The sequence below is a fragment of the Ctenopharyngodon idella genome, chromosome 6, assembly GCF_019924925.1.
Source record: "Ctenopharyngodon idella isolate HZGC_01 chromosome 6, HZGC01, whole genome shotgun sequence".
In the NCBI taxonomy this organism is placed as follows: Eukaryota; Metazoa; Chordata; class Actinopteri; order Cypriniformes; family Xenocyprididae; genus Ctenopharyngodon; species Ctenopharyngodon idella.
The window spans coordinates 26,645,670-26,662,133 of NC_067225.1; the positions used below are offsets into that span (position 1 = coordinate 26,645,670).

At 37.1% G+C, this 16,464-nt stretch overlaps 1 protein-coding gene across 1 annotated transcript in view; it reads right to left on the reverse strand.

Annotated features, from left to right (window-relative positions):
* Positions 1–740: 740 nt before the first annotated feature.
* shq1 (SHQ1, H/ACA ribonucleoprotein assembly factor) overlaps positions 741–16,464 on the reverse strand; it is a 41,312-nt gene continuing 25,588 nt past the window's right edge. The window contains exons 11-12 of the mRNA XM_051896669.1: positions 15,653–15,773; positions 741–1,707 (exon numbers count right to left, since the gene is read on the reverse strand). Coding sequence (XP_051752629.1) covers positions 1,068–1,707; positions 15,653–15,773 — 761 coding nt within the window. The 3' untranslated portion in view covers positions 741–1,067. The remainder of the gene's footprint in view (positions 1,708–15,652; positions 15,774–16,464) is intronic.

Consider the following 16,464-nt stretch of genomic DNA (forward strand, 5'->3'; position numbering starts at 1 on the left):
CATTACAAAATGAGCTTTAAGAACTTCACATTGCAATTGAGCAAACTTTTAGAAGCACAAAACAATAATTTACCACAGCAAAAATTAAAAAAGAAAAAACAAAACGGCACCCAACAATTCAATACATTTCTTTAGTTATCTTGATAGCTGGATGGTAACAAACTTTTTTCTCAAGAGTGGGCTGTAACTAACGTTTCCTGTTGATATACCCCCACCCCCACTTCTTTTCGCTATCGTCAAACGACCACCTCCTACTCCTTGTCTTCCAAGGAAATGACAACGTGCAATATGCTAATCTCACACTCATCAGAGGGGAGGACTAACACGCGAGGGATCGAGCTTCACCGCAAACAGGATGCATGTAAATAACAGTAGCATCACAGACTGCAGAAACTCACTGCAAAAGATCAGTTTGTACAGATAAAAACCCCAAAAATCTTTCTGAATTTGCTTTGATTGTGTATTTCTTTAAAGAAGACACTGTATATGAGTTTTGTTGAGTAAGCCTTTAAATAGAATTTTTATACACACACATATATAAAAATGCTATTTAAACAGCTTTTTTATACACATATATACAGTTAATTATATATATATATATATATATATATATATATATATATATACACACACACACAGTTAATTATATATATATATATATATATATATATATATATATTGTTATACATATACACACACACACACACACACACACACGCCATAATGGAAAAAACAGCATATAAAATATAAGTATAACTTTTTATTGCTATATTTTGCAACAAAGTAAACTCAAAACACAAATAAAATGTGTGCAAAAAATGTCAAAATGCAAAAAAATGTTTAATATAAAACTACCCAGAACCACATAAACATACCGTGGGAAAAAAAGTCTTATTTTCAACAGCAGTGGCACTGTGAAACAAGCAATTACGACAAATGCCACAAATAAAACCATCATTTTTCACAATATACATCCATGAAAACGCAGAAGCTCTTCGATAGACTTAAGGATACATCCGTTACTCTTAGTGTGAAGGAATGGTAATATCCAAGCAATAATGTTTCCACTACGGTCCTTCTTTTACCACTGTAAGAAGCAGGTCTCCATCATCGTCACTGTCCAGTTCATCAGTGCTTATGATACGCAGTGGATTCCTCTGAAGGCACGGATCAAGTAGCTCTCTACTGGTTGCTGCTTTCGTGGCGTCTCTTTCCGTCTCAGCTGCACACTGATGGTAACAGTCTCCCTCTCTCCCTCCCTCTCCCTCGGTGTTACTGCCGCTAATAGAGCGTCTTCCCCGAGGCACATCCTCCTCAATCGTCAGCCCCTCCTCCAGCCTCTCTCCCAGCTCTTCAATCATCCGTCTGGACTCACGCGGCTCTCCACCGCCACGCTGGAGCTCAACATGGAGGGGGGAAGCTTCAATCATGGCTTGTTCCTTCAGAACCTCACAGATGACCTGAGGCTCAAGAGGTCCCGTTTGGTTATTTTCTGTCCTTTCTTCAGGTTGCGTTTCTTCAGGCTGCTCTTCCTCACTCTCTTCCTCCTCCTCAGAGTCACTGCCACTGCTGGAGTCCTCTCTGTTTTCTTCCTCCTTCAGTGCAAGTTCAGCAGCTTGTTCAAGTATCTCCAGCTCCAGTTCTAGATGGTTTTTCTGCAGTTTGGCATTACGTAGGGGTTCGGCTAGTGCGAGCACATGCTTGGATCTGGTGAAGAAAAAACAAACAATATTTAATTGAGCGTTAACACTTTATTTTACAGCGTCCTTGTTATATATGTTACATGTAGTTACTATAGTAATAACAGTAAATTATGTATAATTACCTGCAACTAACCCTAAACCAAACCCCATTACTAACCCTAACTCTATAGTAAGTAGTACATATAGTTAATTAATATTACTCAGTACTTAAATGTATAATTAGACACCTTCAAATAAAGTGTAACCAACTGACCCTATATGAAAAGAAGATATATTTGTGACTGGACTTCTGCAACTAATAAATGATTGTTATTTCACCAAGTGGCTCATGGTAAATATATGACATAGAATATTGAAATATTCATATGTACTCATCCTCATATGATTTTTTTCTTCTCCATGGACCACTAAAGGAGATTAATTCACACTCTCATTAAAAATGTGCAAAAATTGTACCTTTAGGGGTACAACAGCTTGTCACTGGGGCAATTGTGTTAAAGGAACAACTATGTACTCCTTAAAAGGTTCATAGTAGTAATATTCACCTTTTTTAGGGGTAGATAAGGTTTTTCTGTATAATGAAATCAAATGGGGACAGCTCCAAAAATAAAAAAGTGCCATAAAAACATCATAAATTGGTTCATGTGACTCGTGTGCTATATTTCAAGTCTTCTGAAGTCATAACTATTGTTTGAGGAACAGACTGAAATTTAAGTAATTTTCTGCAGAAAATCTTGCCCTACACCTTAACTCTTAATGTCATTTGAACCATTTATATTCGAATAATTAATGTTCATCACACAAATCTATTGTATAGCTTAAGGAGAGTAGGATATATAGTGCACAGGCCACTTTCATGGTGCTTTTGGCCATTTTTAGAGCTTAACATTCACTCACACTGCACATAAAAAGAGCAGCATGAACATTCTGTTAAAGATCTACACTACCATTCTCATATGTTCACCAAGGCTGCATTTATTTGATAAAAAAAACTGTAATATTGTGAAATATTAATGCAACTTAAAATAATATAATTTAAATTTATTATATTATATTAATAAATAATAAATATCACATAATATTTAATCCTGTGATGGCAAAGCTGAATTTTCAGCATCATTACTCCAGTTTTCAGTGTCACATGATCCTTCAGAAATCATTCTGATATGCTGATTTAGTGCTAAAGAAACATTTCTTATTATCACCAATCTTGAAAACAGTTGTGATGCTTAATATTTTTGTGTAAACCATGGTTTTTTTTTTTTCAGGATTCTTTGATGAACAGAAAGTTTGAAAGAACAGTAGATTTTTTTGAACAGAATTTTTTGTAATGTAAAATTTTTCACTGCCACTTTAAATCAATGCATCTTTGCTGAATAAAAGTATTAATTAAAATTAAGGCTTTTGAATGGTGTATCTTTGTGTTCCATTAAAGAAAGAAAACCATATAGGTTTAAAATGACATGAAGGTGAGTAAATGACAGAATTTAACATTTTTGCTGAATTAATCCTTAAATAATTAAATTTACAGGCAACATGTTTTTTTGTGAACCAAAAAATTGGGTTTGGCTGTTGAGCGAAATGTGGCAGAGGATATTTTAGTATTCAGTTCACAATACAGATGTCTCCATGGCTACTGTAGGAAGAACTCTAGGACTTCAGCGCATGCTTATCAGCTAGAGGAGAACTCATTTTAAAACAGACACATCAAGCACATTTTTTATAGTGACAAACACAAACTAGAGAGACTAAACATGTATGTACTTGGCCAAAAAATCAATTGAAAGACATATCAACATACAAAGTTTTAACAAGGGGTGTAGAGATAATCAAAAAATTAGGGAATAATCATGGCTCATGAATATTAATTAGGTGATGTAACATTCAGCCAGTAGTCACTGCAGAATTGCTAAAATCCATCATAGGAATGTTTTCTTCTCACTGTGGCAAATCAACAAAACAAAAATCTCTCTCTCTCTCTATATGTATATATTAGTATAATTAAAAAATAAAATCTATATATTACAGTGCTATCAGACCGACTAATTGCATCTAACAAACAGTTTGTTTATATATATATATATATATATATATATATATATATATATATATATATATATATTCAGATGTTTAATACTACGACCATTTAAATTTTTGTTATTTTGTGAATATGTAATGCACGCAATATTAAATGTCTGGACACCAAAATAAATACATCAATCAGAGTTTCGCTAATACCGCATGCCGCCACAAAGTTCCCCTGGGGAGACGCAATATGCAAAGCAACCTGACAAAGCTTCCCTGAGAAGAAAAAAAATATATTGCTACAATACACTCAATGCAAAGATCCCAGTACTACAAGAGGCCTTGAGACATACATTATTCATGTAGCAAATGCGACCGGGTGCTGCCAAAACTCAAGTGGCTACTATTCAGAGTTGCGAGCCGCTCGAATCCCTCATCACCATGGTGATTAGCGAGCGGAGGGAGGGTCATGCTCCCTGACAGTTTTGAGGTTGTGGTCATTCACAAAAAGGATAAAGCGTACGAGTCTGGGCCGCCCCGTCTCTATTGACGTGCGTCGCTGAACTCTGTGCTTCAATTAACACACTGCTGAGAACCAAGAAGCCTCGTTATCACCACACAGGCCTAATGATGTCCCGGACCGCCAGCGGACAGAGATTCCTAGCAGGAGAGCAGCGCTACAGTCTCAGGGAGAATACTGTGTACACAACGCTTTAGTCACAAGTATGCTTGGCGCCTTCAGAAAGTGTTTATCTGAGATAAAGAGGCAAACTGTAATATGTCAAGGAGAAGTCATGGTTAGACGAAGAGGCAAAACTGGTTTGACACTTTTCAGTGGCTTTACAAGGTAAATGATGTAAAACACAAACAGGCCTTGAAGGTGTTAGAAATTCTTTTTTGAGAAAACCACACATGAAATGTCTCTACAATGCCATAGATATTACTGAAATAGATCACTTGAGAGAGTAAACAGAAAAATATAAGTTCTGTGAACAAGGAAAACTGCTTGTGAATCATTTCAGTCACTACACTACACTACACTACTGTTCAAAAGTTTTGGGAGAACAAGAAAAAAAACAAAACACTTTTAATTAGCAAGGATACATTAAATTGATAAAGTGACAGCAAAGAATTTTATAATGTTACAAAAATTTTCATTTCAAATAAATATGCTTTCTATTCATCAAAGATTCCTGAAAAATCCCGTTTCACGGTTTCCACAAATATATTAAAGGGGACCTATAATGCCCCTTTTACAAGATGTAATATAAGTGTCTCTGGTGTCCCCAGAATGTGTCTGTGAAGTTTCAGCTCAAAATACACCACAGATCACTTATACCACTTTCCAAAAGAGGGTAGAGTTTTAACAGCTTGCGCTTCTGTTGCTCAACAACAAGAACAAAGCTGAAGAATCTCACGCAGCCAAAATGACGATTGTCAGTAACATCAGCTTACATTGTCGGACACTGATGGAAACTCAGGAAGAAGATACAACTTTTAGAATGCAACTGGACATTTCTGAATTGTCAGTGGATACATTTATGTAGTTGCTGTGGAGTTGATTCGACTCATCGACTAGCATGTACCGTCATGTTAATCTTTTGTGCAAATCCAGAATTAACCCTCGTTTGTGAAGCAGTCTGGCGTAAAATGACAGCATGCAACAACACTCTACTACAACAACTCTTCCTCCTCTCTAAAGCAGCCCAACATGGCCTCACCCCTTTTGTTGCGTGTTCTTGGAGACAGGGTTTATGTACATTTTAAGGTTAGAATCTCGTTGTAGTCCCTACCAGCCATTTGCTGTAGAAAATATCTCCCTTTGCATTAAACTTTGAACGTAGTAACTTTGCAGATGTTGTTTATGCTCTAACAACATTACACACTAACTAAAGTTAAAAAAGTGAAATCATAATCAACCACCCCTTTAAGCAGCACAACTGTTTTCAACATTGATGATGTTACAAGAACAAAATATGAGCAGCAAATAGGCATATTAGAATGATTTCTGAAGGAGCATGTGACACTGAAGACTGGAGTAATGATGCTGAAAATTCAGCTTTTCCATCACAGGAATAAATTACATTTTGAAATATATTTAAATAGAAAAGAGTTATTTTAAATTGCAATATTATTTCACAGCATTCTGCCAACTTAGAAACAGCATATTTTCCAAGACCTTGAGAGAAAAGAGGTCTAAAAACGGAATTGAATGACAGAACTCATGCATTTGACCCAACATACTATGTTAATGAAATGGCAAAAGTGTAAAATTTGCTTGAAAATAATAATAAAAAAAGACCAGCATACGGGGTCAATGTGATTATGCTTACTAACATAATCAGTTTACAATCTGGACTATTTTTAGCATCAAAGAATTTGCCATCAAAGACCTGAAATCATCTGACTAGTTTCGAATAAATGAAAATGAATGAAAGAAAGAAAAGTAAAGGGTCCAGTGTGAAATTAACATTATTAGTTGTTCCTTGCAACTGATTTTCAGTACCTTTTTTACCCTTTACGAGGGAATGTTTCCAAAACCATTTAATTGAAATAAATTCTCAAATGCTTTGCTGTAATACATTTAAAATAATCGTCCAGTCGCAGTTTTAGTTAATGTGTTTTATTCATGTTCAGTTGTTTTCCTAAAAAAAAAAAAACACTTCTTATTAACAACACCTGCCTCCGAGACAGTGAATACAGATATCTGACTGCTACAGGTCACAGCTCAGCTGAGGCCCATAACTATATTATGTATCAGATAACAGATAAAAAAAAAATTTAAAAAAGGCCTTTTTCGGGGCATTTTTGGCCCGACCCCTTGTTAATTTCTGACCCTGGACAAAGACAATTCTCTGAAAAGCACCAAGCACCATGTGCTCTCAGAAGAAGAAAGAAGGTCCATAAAACTATTAAGCACTTCCTGGAGTAATGTGATTGGTGGAAGTCCCGTAGCAGTGGCGGCGGCGCTTCAAACATTTGCCATATTCGTTTTCTCCCCGTGGGAAGTCATTATTGAGTTAGGATTGTAGAGGCTTGCTTGTTTTCTGTGTCTCTATCTCTCCTTCTCCTCCTTCACTTCTGCGGTGAGAGAATGCACGCTTGCGGTGGAAACAAAGGCCCCTTTTGGGGAGAAGGATAATGTTGTACACAATTCAGTCATTACGATGGCACTGTTGTGGTTCGCCTTAATTAACCGAGAAGGGGTGGCTTTCAAGGTTGGGAGAAGGGGGAAATAAAAACAAGCCTGCCGCAACAAAGACACACTAGAGGCAGCTTGAGAAAATAGTGGAGACCTTTATGTCTAGAGAGAGATGAGGTGAACCTGCGGTGAATTACTCGTCTACTTTAAACAAAGCTCTCAGACTGCGTCTACATTAAGCTCTTAAAGGTATACAAATCAAGAACACATAAGGATGAAATGTACCTCTGCCTTTTCAATGAGATTAGTCTTAAAGAACATTTAAAATGGCATAAGACCATTTGAAACAGTATTTTCACAGATTATCACAGACTCATGAAGTCATTGAAACTAAGCAAATGATTCATTATAAGGCTGTGAGTTGTACACATTTCAGTCAAGTCCTTACCACATTTGCGTTCATTCATTTGGCTGTTTTATTTATCCAAAGTGACTGCATGAATCGTGCATTCTAGGTTTTGCAAATTCTTGGCACTGCTTGATTCAGCCTTTTGCATATTACAAGAAGAGAGGATTCTGGGAACTGGAAGCACCGTTACAGCTCAGACTGACAGTACAAGCCAAAGTGTTCAAATGCCGCTAAACCACACACTGAGAGTGAATATGATCCACTTATCTGTGTGAGCTCTAAGACCAGATCACTTTCCTCACACCAGCGGGACACTTCAATCCTCCCTCTCTCTCTCTTTCTCCCCCGCTCCGTATCGCAGAAGGGTGCTCAAACGAGACTATGAGACTATATCCTACTGAAAAGGTATAGTGTAACTGTGCAGAAAGGAATTTTCTGTCATAGGACACACAATGTAAGACTTTTGTCTAAATGTTTTAGTAAAATCTGTATGTTAGTAATCGTAAGTTAAATCTGTACTTTATTTACAAAAGATTTATACGTAAAGAAATGAACAATACTTAGTATTAATGAAAAGTAATTAAAAAAAAGAAAAAAAAAAAAGTTTATATCGGTGATCTAAAAAATATTCCAAGTTGAGATCATGACCAGCAGAACACTACTCAACTGGTAACTTGTTATATTAATACTTTTCTATATAGTAATATGTACATCCAGGGCGCGTTTTTCTGGGGGGAGATGGAGGGGATTTCCCCCCTCTCGTCTAAATATCCCTGCCTCCGCTGAATCATTTTTATAAATGTATCTTCTCCTCAACAGTGATCAATGCTACTTCACCAATAGACCATATAAAATATCTAAAATAAAGATATGAAGTAAAACGCTGCAACACGCACATTTATAAAAAAAACACTGCACATTTAAATTAGTGTTCGACGAATTTTCTTCTCATAACACTGGAAAGAACTTGAAATACATTTTTTTTGTCCTACAGATAAGAGTAAGACATAATTAGAAATAATAATAATAAAAAAAGAAAGTTTCAAAAACACCACCCCCTGCCTTTTTTTTTTTTTTTTTTTTTTACAAATCACACACTGTGTACATCTATACTACTACTACTACTAATAATAATAATTATTATAATTATAAACAAATAATAATATGCACTCCTGGGTATGGGAAAAAAAATGGCTAAACACTAAGCTTTTAATTGTCTTAACCACAAATTATTGGTCAGGAAATTAGCTAAATTTACGCAAATGCACTACTTAAAAATCCATTGCAGTCTCAGAAGAACATCAAAAGACAGAATAAAGCTTTTGGCAGAATATGCAAAGTTTGATTTGTGAATTATGTGGAGTGATAAATCACAATGAAACACGAGTTGCACAGTGATGCTCCAGTGTGGTGTCTTCGAAAATCTGCTGAGAAATATAAATGCATCTCTAGCACAGTGAAGCAGTGAAGAGGTGTCATTGTGTGGGGAGCCTTTTTAGCTGCTGGCATTGGTGAACTACTTCACTGTGAAAAGCCATTTAATGCTTTGGAATACAGGAGAATATTGCAGAATGGCTTGCTTCCCCCCAATTAAAAAGTTGTTAAAGAGGAATGATTAAATGTTATTTTTCAACAAGACAATGCTCCTGTCCAAACTGCAAAGACAAACAAGAAGTCCATCAGGCTCATGTTTTGGCCTGCCAGAGTCCAGATTTGAACACTATAGTGAATATTTGGTCTCACATTGAACTCAAATGAATTGGGAGACATTTTTCAACTACTCATGATGAACTGTTTGAAGCTATTAACATTGAGTGAAACAAGCTTTCTGCAAGCTAGGGAAGGTTACTCTGTGCTAAGTTAATTTATCTACAGTATTTGTGCAATTCTTGCTAATTTCATGACCAGTGATTTTTGATTAAAATGGTTAAGACCCAGGGCTTGACATTAACTTTTTTGCTCACCAGACACTGTGGCTAGTGGTTTTCCCAAAGTTACTAGCCTCTCAACATTTTCACTGGCCACAATTTTGCTGTTGGGAAATTACATTTTATATGATTAAAGTTGACATTAGCATGCTAAAATTACTTGATTTTGAGTCATTTTACTTGATTTAGTCAGATTTAAAACCCTTTCAATCTTTCAGATGCAGATTGACCACCCACGGGTGGGCAAGGGGTGGGTAGTATGACCATAATATAAGAAATTTTATAATTTTATATTATTTTTGTTAGGCTATATAAAAAGAATAAGCAAATTAGCAAATTACAAATAGCCCTACAATAGTAAATTAAATGAACTTTTTTTTCAGATACAGTAGGTTTATTTAACATTTAACATCTTTTGTTGTTTGATTAACATTAATGACAGACAGGTATTTAATTGGGCTGCTGAATGCATGGATGTAATATACTGACACATCCAGTTTTTACCCACCTGTTTACATCCACTTAAGCCATAATCGACGTATTCACGCGAGATACTCCACACGATGGAAATTTTGACATCTGTGTGTGCGTGTATTTAACCATTCAGGCTCAAAGAGAACTGATCGCACGCGCGACAGAGCGAGAGAGTGCTTCTGTTGTGTATCATTCACCGCGATTCCCGCCTATCCCGCCTTCACTAACTGCAAGTTAATCGATAACGAATTGTGAATGGATTGTAATTTTGTGCTACGACAAGCTTGGCTACCTTTGATTAGGCTCTAGGCTGAAATTATACTCAACCCGCCAAAGTGGCTAGTGGGAGTGGCTGTCTTACCCGCCACAGCTGAAATCTACCCGCATTTGGCGGGCTGGCGGGTGTTAATGTCAAGCCCAGTTAAGACCATTAAAAGACCACTAAATATTTTGCCATTTTTGGCTTGGCCCATTTTTATTGTACATTTTAGTGTACATATACAATTTTATTTAATAATTTTTAACTTTATTTGAGCTTAAGAAAAATTGTCAAACATTTCTGCATCTTCCCAAGTATAACTTCCATTATTATTATTATTACTATTATTATGCATATTTTGTTTTTTTGTTGAAGTCTAATCATTACTCATTTGTGATCATAAAACTATTTATAAAAAAATGTTGCAAAAGTTTTTGCATTTTGGTTATCGAATACTTGCACATAAAAATAATTTGTATCATTATTGGTTATAAAAACAACAAACACAAGTCTTTACTTAGTAAACCCCTCTTATTCAGACAATTTTAGTAGCAGAATACATCAATCATAAGTGACAAATTCACCTGCAGGTATTTCTATGCTAAGTGCCAAAATCTTCGAAACACACTATTAATTCCACTATTAATTTCTTTTTTCAATCAGCATGCAGTCATTACACATTTTCCCCAAACAACACCAAAGCTGATCAGTACGATCAGAAGTAAACCTCTTGAATTGGATGGAAAGCTAGTGAAATGTTAGAGAACAAAACCAAAAAGGTCACGATCAAACTCAAAGCCATCCAAACTGAAGTGACAGCAATCCTTAATAACCTAAACAGTGCTATTAACCCGCACACACACCAAACTGAGATATTTTAAGCCTGATTTCCCTCAGTGCTAGAGGGGGATTTCACAATTCACTTAGCTACTGAAGCAAGAAGTGAAAACACAGTTTCCCACACCTCTTTACTCTGTCGTGATTTAACACTAACTGACAACAGTAACGTCCACTCTGGGGCAACTGACCACAAAGCTTTACGAAACCCCTGACCCATGTGGCCCCTGGAGGCCTCTTTACGCTCAAGCCAGGGGCTCGAGTCCCTGGAGAAAAACACTTGGCTGAGCGTCAATACTCTGACAATGTGTCGTTTCTCAATGTCAGAGAAAGCAACTTTCTCATCCTGTCAATAGATAAACCCTTAAGCTCACCTTTAACAGGTTGCCATGGTTGCCGTTCGGAATCCGACTGACCCAATTAAGGAGTTTGAACACAAAGGGAAAATGGAAAGCAAGGTTCTGTCAGATAACAGCTCCATTGCACTTAGTGAAACACAGTAAGTTCCACCTTATCTTCTATGTTTTCTAAACTGGCCGAAGAGTCGACTCACTGGAGTGATTCTGAATGCTGGATGGGAGGGGGAAGAAAAGATAAGAAAATGCCAGTGCTCTCAGTAGTTTGGCACCAAATCTCAGAGTATGGCATCAGCGGCACACATTGAAACCACACTGAAATGTGTAGCAGAACCTCATCTGCACTGACCGTAATTGATTGGAGAGCTGCTATAAGGTGACTTTTGAAACAGAGGACAACTGTATATTCTGGGCCTTGTTTACATCTGGTATTAAGATGCGTTTTGGTTGATCGGATCACAAGTGGACGACGCTAAATACAGGAGTAAACGGGGTCTAAAACATTTTGAGCTTGTCCAATTTCGACCACTTCCAGAGGTAGTTGAAAACGCATTCGACCGGATTTCTTTCGTAGTGTAAACGCTCATGTGGCCGAATGCGTTCGAAAGAGTGCAAAAGACCACCTACTCTCTGCCTAAAGACCTAATGCGTAAACATTATGGGAAGCGCGGAATTTAAACTTTGTTGGCTGAAAATCCAAGTTTGGTTTGAAGACGAAAAACATACCAAGCACAATGTTCTCTCACCATTCCTGATTTCTAACACGCACTGCGTTTGCCGTAGTTTTGCGGCTATCAGAGCAGAAACGTGCTCTCAGTGTTTTTCCGTCGTCTCTGGACGGGTCCATATGTAAATTGCGCAAGCTTATTTTGTTCATTAGATCGAAAGATCTGAAAAAACCCACTCAACCCATACGCCCATAGACCCTCCCTCGAAGAAATCAGGACAGAAGTGGTTGAAAGTGGACAAAAGAGACGGATTAAAATACCATGTGTAAACGGGTATGTTTCTCCCTCGTCTACTTGTGATCTGATCGACCAAAACCTTAATACCAGGAGTAAACAGGGCCTTGTGTGGAAGTTTTGCAAGCTTAGCTAATGTCTGTAGGCAAAATCTGGCATGAGTTTTCTTTTTGTACAAATGAATTGTAGTTTTGCAGCTTCTCTTGAGCACAGGGATAATTCCATACAACATATTTGTTAATGCTGAATACATACAAGATATTTGTAACTTCTAAATACTTTTATGGTGCATTTTTGTCCTTTGTGAAGCATGACAGTCTGTTAAATGAAAAAAAAAAAAGCACGTGAAGAAACGTTTTTTTGTGTGTGTGTGTTCCACGTAAATACATGCAGGTTTAAAACAAACTGAGGATGAGTAACTCATTAGGGAACATCTGCAATAGCAGATGGATATGGGACAATTGTCTGACACTATTCCAACCATACATAAAATGACTGAGTGATGGTGGCTAATCATCAGGCACATTGCCATCAGAATGTCAAATAATGATTCATTGAGCCGTGTCAGTCAAAAAGCCACAAAGAGGAGTGCCCAACTCAATCCACTTTGTTTCGCTGTTGATCGGAGGGCCAGTACAGAGATTTAAATCACACTTGAAGTCTTTAAGACGTCATAAATTTGATCATGACATTCTGGCAGTCTGGAAGACTTCAAGAGTGAAAAAGCTGGTCAGATTGTAGAGAGACACTATAAATCATTCCTCAGGGGCAGTGTTTATTAATCCCAGCATTCATCATAAGCAGCTGATCGTGTCTGACTGCCGATAAGAGATTTGAGGAGGAACTGCTGCCACAGATGAGAATGGATAACATCTATAATCCATAGATCTCATAATGGCTATGTTCACACAGTCAGGGGTGAATTTACTAAACAGTTGCACCACATTTCATGCCAAAAACCTGCAAGAACAGGATGCAGAATTACAATTCAAAATTGAATGCATGGAAGTAGAATGAGGTAAAATAAAATAAAACTTATATGCTTATATTAAACTTACATGCTTGCAATTTTTAACTAGAAGAGCCAAGTTTGTCAAGACAAGCTTTGAATGTTGTCTTGATGAAGACCTGTTCTGAAAAAGTTTGAAAATCCTTAAAGTTTTACGGTTAGGTAGATAGAACGATAGAAATTCAGATGGACAATGATGGATGGATGAATGGATGGATGGATGGATGGATGGATGGACGGACGGAAGAACGGATGGACAGATTTCAATGTTAGAATTTACATAAATCCATTCATTGTTCTGTCTGTCGATGGATGGATTTCAAAATGAAAGCTGAATGGATGGATTTCAAATACAGAAGTTCCATCCATCCATCCATCCATCCAAATTCTGAATTTGAAATCCATACGGATAGACATACGGATAGATAGAATGAAAAATGGGTGGATGGATGGAAATTCTGAATGTGAAATCCATCCATTCATCCATCCATCCATCCATCCATCCATCCATCCATCTTTTGTTTTATCTGTGGATGGAATGGAAATTCTGAATTCGGAACTATTTTGCACTCTAAAACAAGACTGACAACCGCATTTTGCCGCTATGTGAAGGCAGACAAAGATAACTCGCTTAGATAACTGGACTGGGGCGTCCTTCTGGGAGGAGTTTTTTGGAAAAAAGAATTGTTTAAATAATCTGACAGAGGATATGTCAGATGTTGAACACGCTGTCACAACAAACCTGCTATGATAACAGGGAGTTGTCTACACAAACCAGAGCAGTGGGGATTTGATCAAATGCTCCAGCACTTAAAAGGAGGAGCAAGTCTCCTGCAGTCACTTCCTATGACAAGAGGGGCTTTTTCTGAACTCAAAGGAAAAGTTTGCAGCACTGTTTCAAGCCGACTAAAGATACTCTAAAAGGAAGCAAACTGGAAATCAATTTTCAGTGTGATGTTGAGAGATGTCAAACGCCTGAAGGCAAGTATGACTAAGACACATCATCGGCACTAGAGTGCTGTCACAGATCCTGCAAGTTGCGCCTTTCAACAGCTCTCTGGTCTGTTTTTCTTCTGTTCTGTTCAATAAAGTACCAAAGAGGTAGAGGAACAGAGAAACAAAAGTACTCAATCGCAGGTCAATGCTTCTGATGCCTCAGATGATGCATTTAGTGGTCGATGAAGAACACAGTGACCGGTCACCCTAAGGACACTTTTTCCCCTCCTTTTTAATATTTTATGTTCATTTTACTTTAAATATAAGAGGAGGGAATAAAGACATGATAGTGCTTTGTCTAATTTGCCCTTTTGCTTTGCAAAAGCAACTGAGTTTTCCAACTTGACAATGGAACTGTGCAGTTCTCTGTGGACCATGGACAAAGAGTCTCTGTACCCACCTCTGCTCTCTCCGTCTCTTTCCCTCATTTTCTCCCTTTGTCTCATTGAGAAAACAGGCACATTTAAACTCTGCTATTTTACACATCCATTATTAATTAGCTGTCAAGGCCGTATTCTTGGCAGAAAATCTACACTTTGGCAAAACACAGGGCTGAAAAATTTCGGCGTAATCCCCGCAGGACGTTTATCGTGTCTGGGCACCGGGCCTACAATTTCTGATGCACATTTTTCAACTGGACTCTTTATAGACAAGCGTACGACTTTAGCTGAACACCAGCCGGGAAGCAGAGTATATCTCATTACTGAATTATGCTATAGTTCACATTTTAAACATGGAAGTGATTACAAAAAATGGCGAGCAGAAATCATGATTGCGATACCATTCATCATGAATCAAGTTCAAGCACTGTGGTTCTGTTTAACTAGCAGAGACTGAATTAAAACAAAAAAATATGAAATGGATCGTTTGGACTCATTGTGCCTAAGAAAATCAATCTGACCAAACCTGACAAAAACATGTATGGAGCTTATCTCACCCCTAAAAAGAAACAAATTAGAAATATTTTTTCTAAAAAAAGAACATAGCCTGTTTTTGGGACCATTTTGACATTATTTTTCATGACAATTTCCCTGCAATTCTCATTACCATAATGCAAAAAAAAAAAAAAAAAAAAAAAAAAAAAAAATCTCATAAAATAAAATAAAATAAGAATTATTAATTAAAGTTATTTAAATATATTTCATATTAATTATGTACAATATTTATAGCTTAATTTTACATTTTTTCATGGTAGCATTAGTACTTTATTATTTATTAAAAGAAAATGGGGTGAAAATGTGCTTAACCATCATGGAAATGTCAAAATGCAAGAATCTCTCTTTATGCAAAACATAATTTCTTACTTTCATCTTTTGATTTTGGTGTGAAATGTGACCTGGATGTGATTTTGTGAGATTCACCTAACAAGACCCTTTACACCTGGTAAAATCACTATAACTCCATCTCTTGTGGCTTACTGCTTTAATGAACCTGTGGTTTAGCTCTCAGCAGGGATTCATCAATCCGGTATAATTAGCAGACAATCGGATTTTGGACCTAGTTAATTTCAGGTTGGCTGATTAAGGCTGATATTGTGCTGGACTGAACATACTTGACCCTCTGGATCCAGATGCAGTAGTCTGTGATGTAGAGGTCATTGAGGATATAGGCCGGATCATTCTCCCGGAAAATCTTATGGATGGCCAGCAGACATTTCAGGATGCAGGCCTTCCCTGTGACAAAGAAAACATGCACTGAATCAGTCTAAACACAGAAGGATATGCTTATTAGTGAGGTTTATGCTTAAACCAGAGGGGTAACATAAAATTAAAGGGATAGTTCAACCAAAAATGAAAATTCTGTCATTAATTACTCACCCTCGTGTCGTTACAAACCGGTAAGACTTTTGTTCATCTTTGGAACACAAATTAAGACACGATCGAGACACGATCGCTTTGAATTTAGGCTTTTATTCACATATAAACATTCATCAGCTCACACATCAGTTTGGTAAACAGAAGCTCAAGAATGTTCGCTTGACATGCAAGAACCAATGAGGTTCATTCTCGTGCGTTTCGCAGCACGTTTGAGCTTCTGCAAGAGGTTTGTTCTCACGCATGAAGCAGGTTCGGTTGTGCTTCTGTTTATGTTTGCTGATCAATGTTTATATGTGAATAAAAGCCTAAATTCAATCTGTTCATCATATAAAGCGATCAAGTCTTTTTTTCAGAAAATTTGGACTAAACCACTCAATTCATATGGATTAGTTTTACAATCTCTTTATGAACAATCTGAAGCGTCAAAATGGCAGTTCCATAGGCTGTCTATGGAGGGACAGAAAGCTCTCAGATTTCCTCATAAAGATCTTCATTTGTGTTTCGAAGATTAACGAAAGTCTTACGGGTTTGGAACGACATGAGGGTG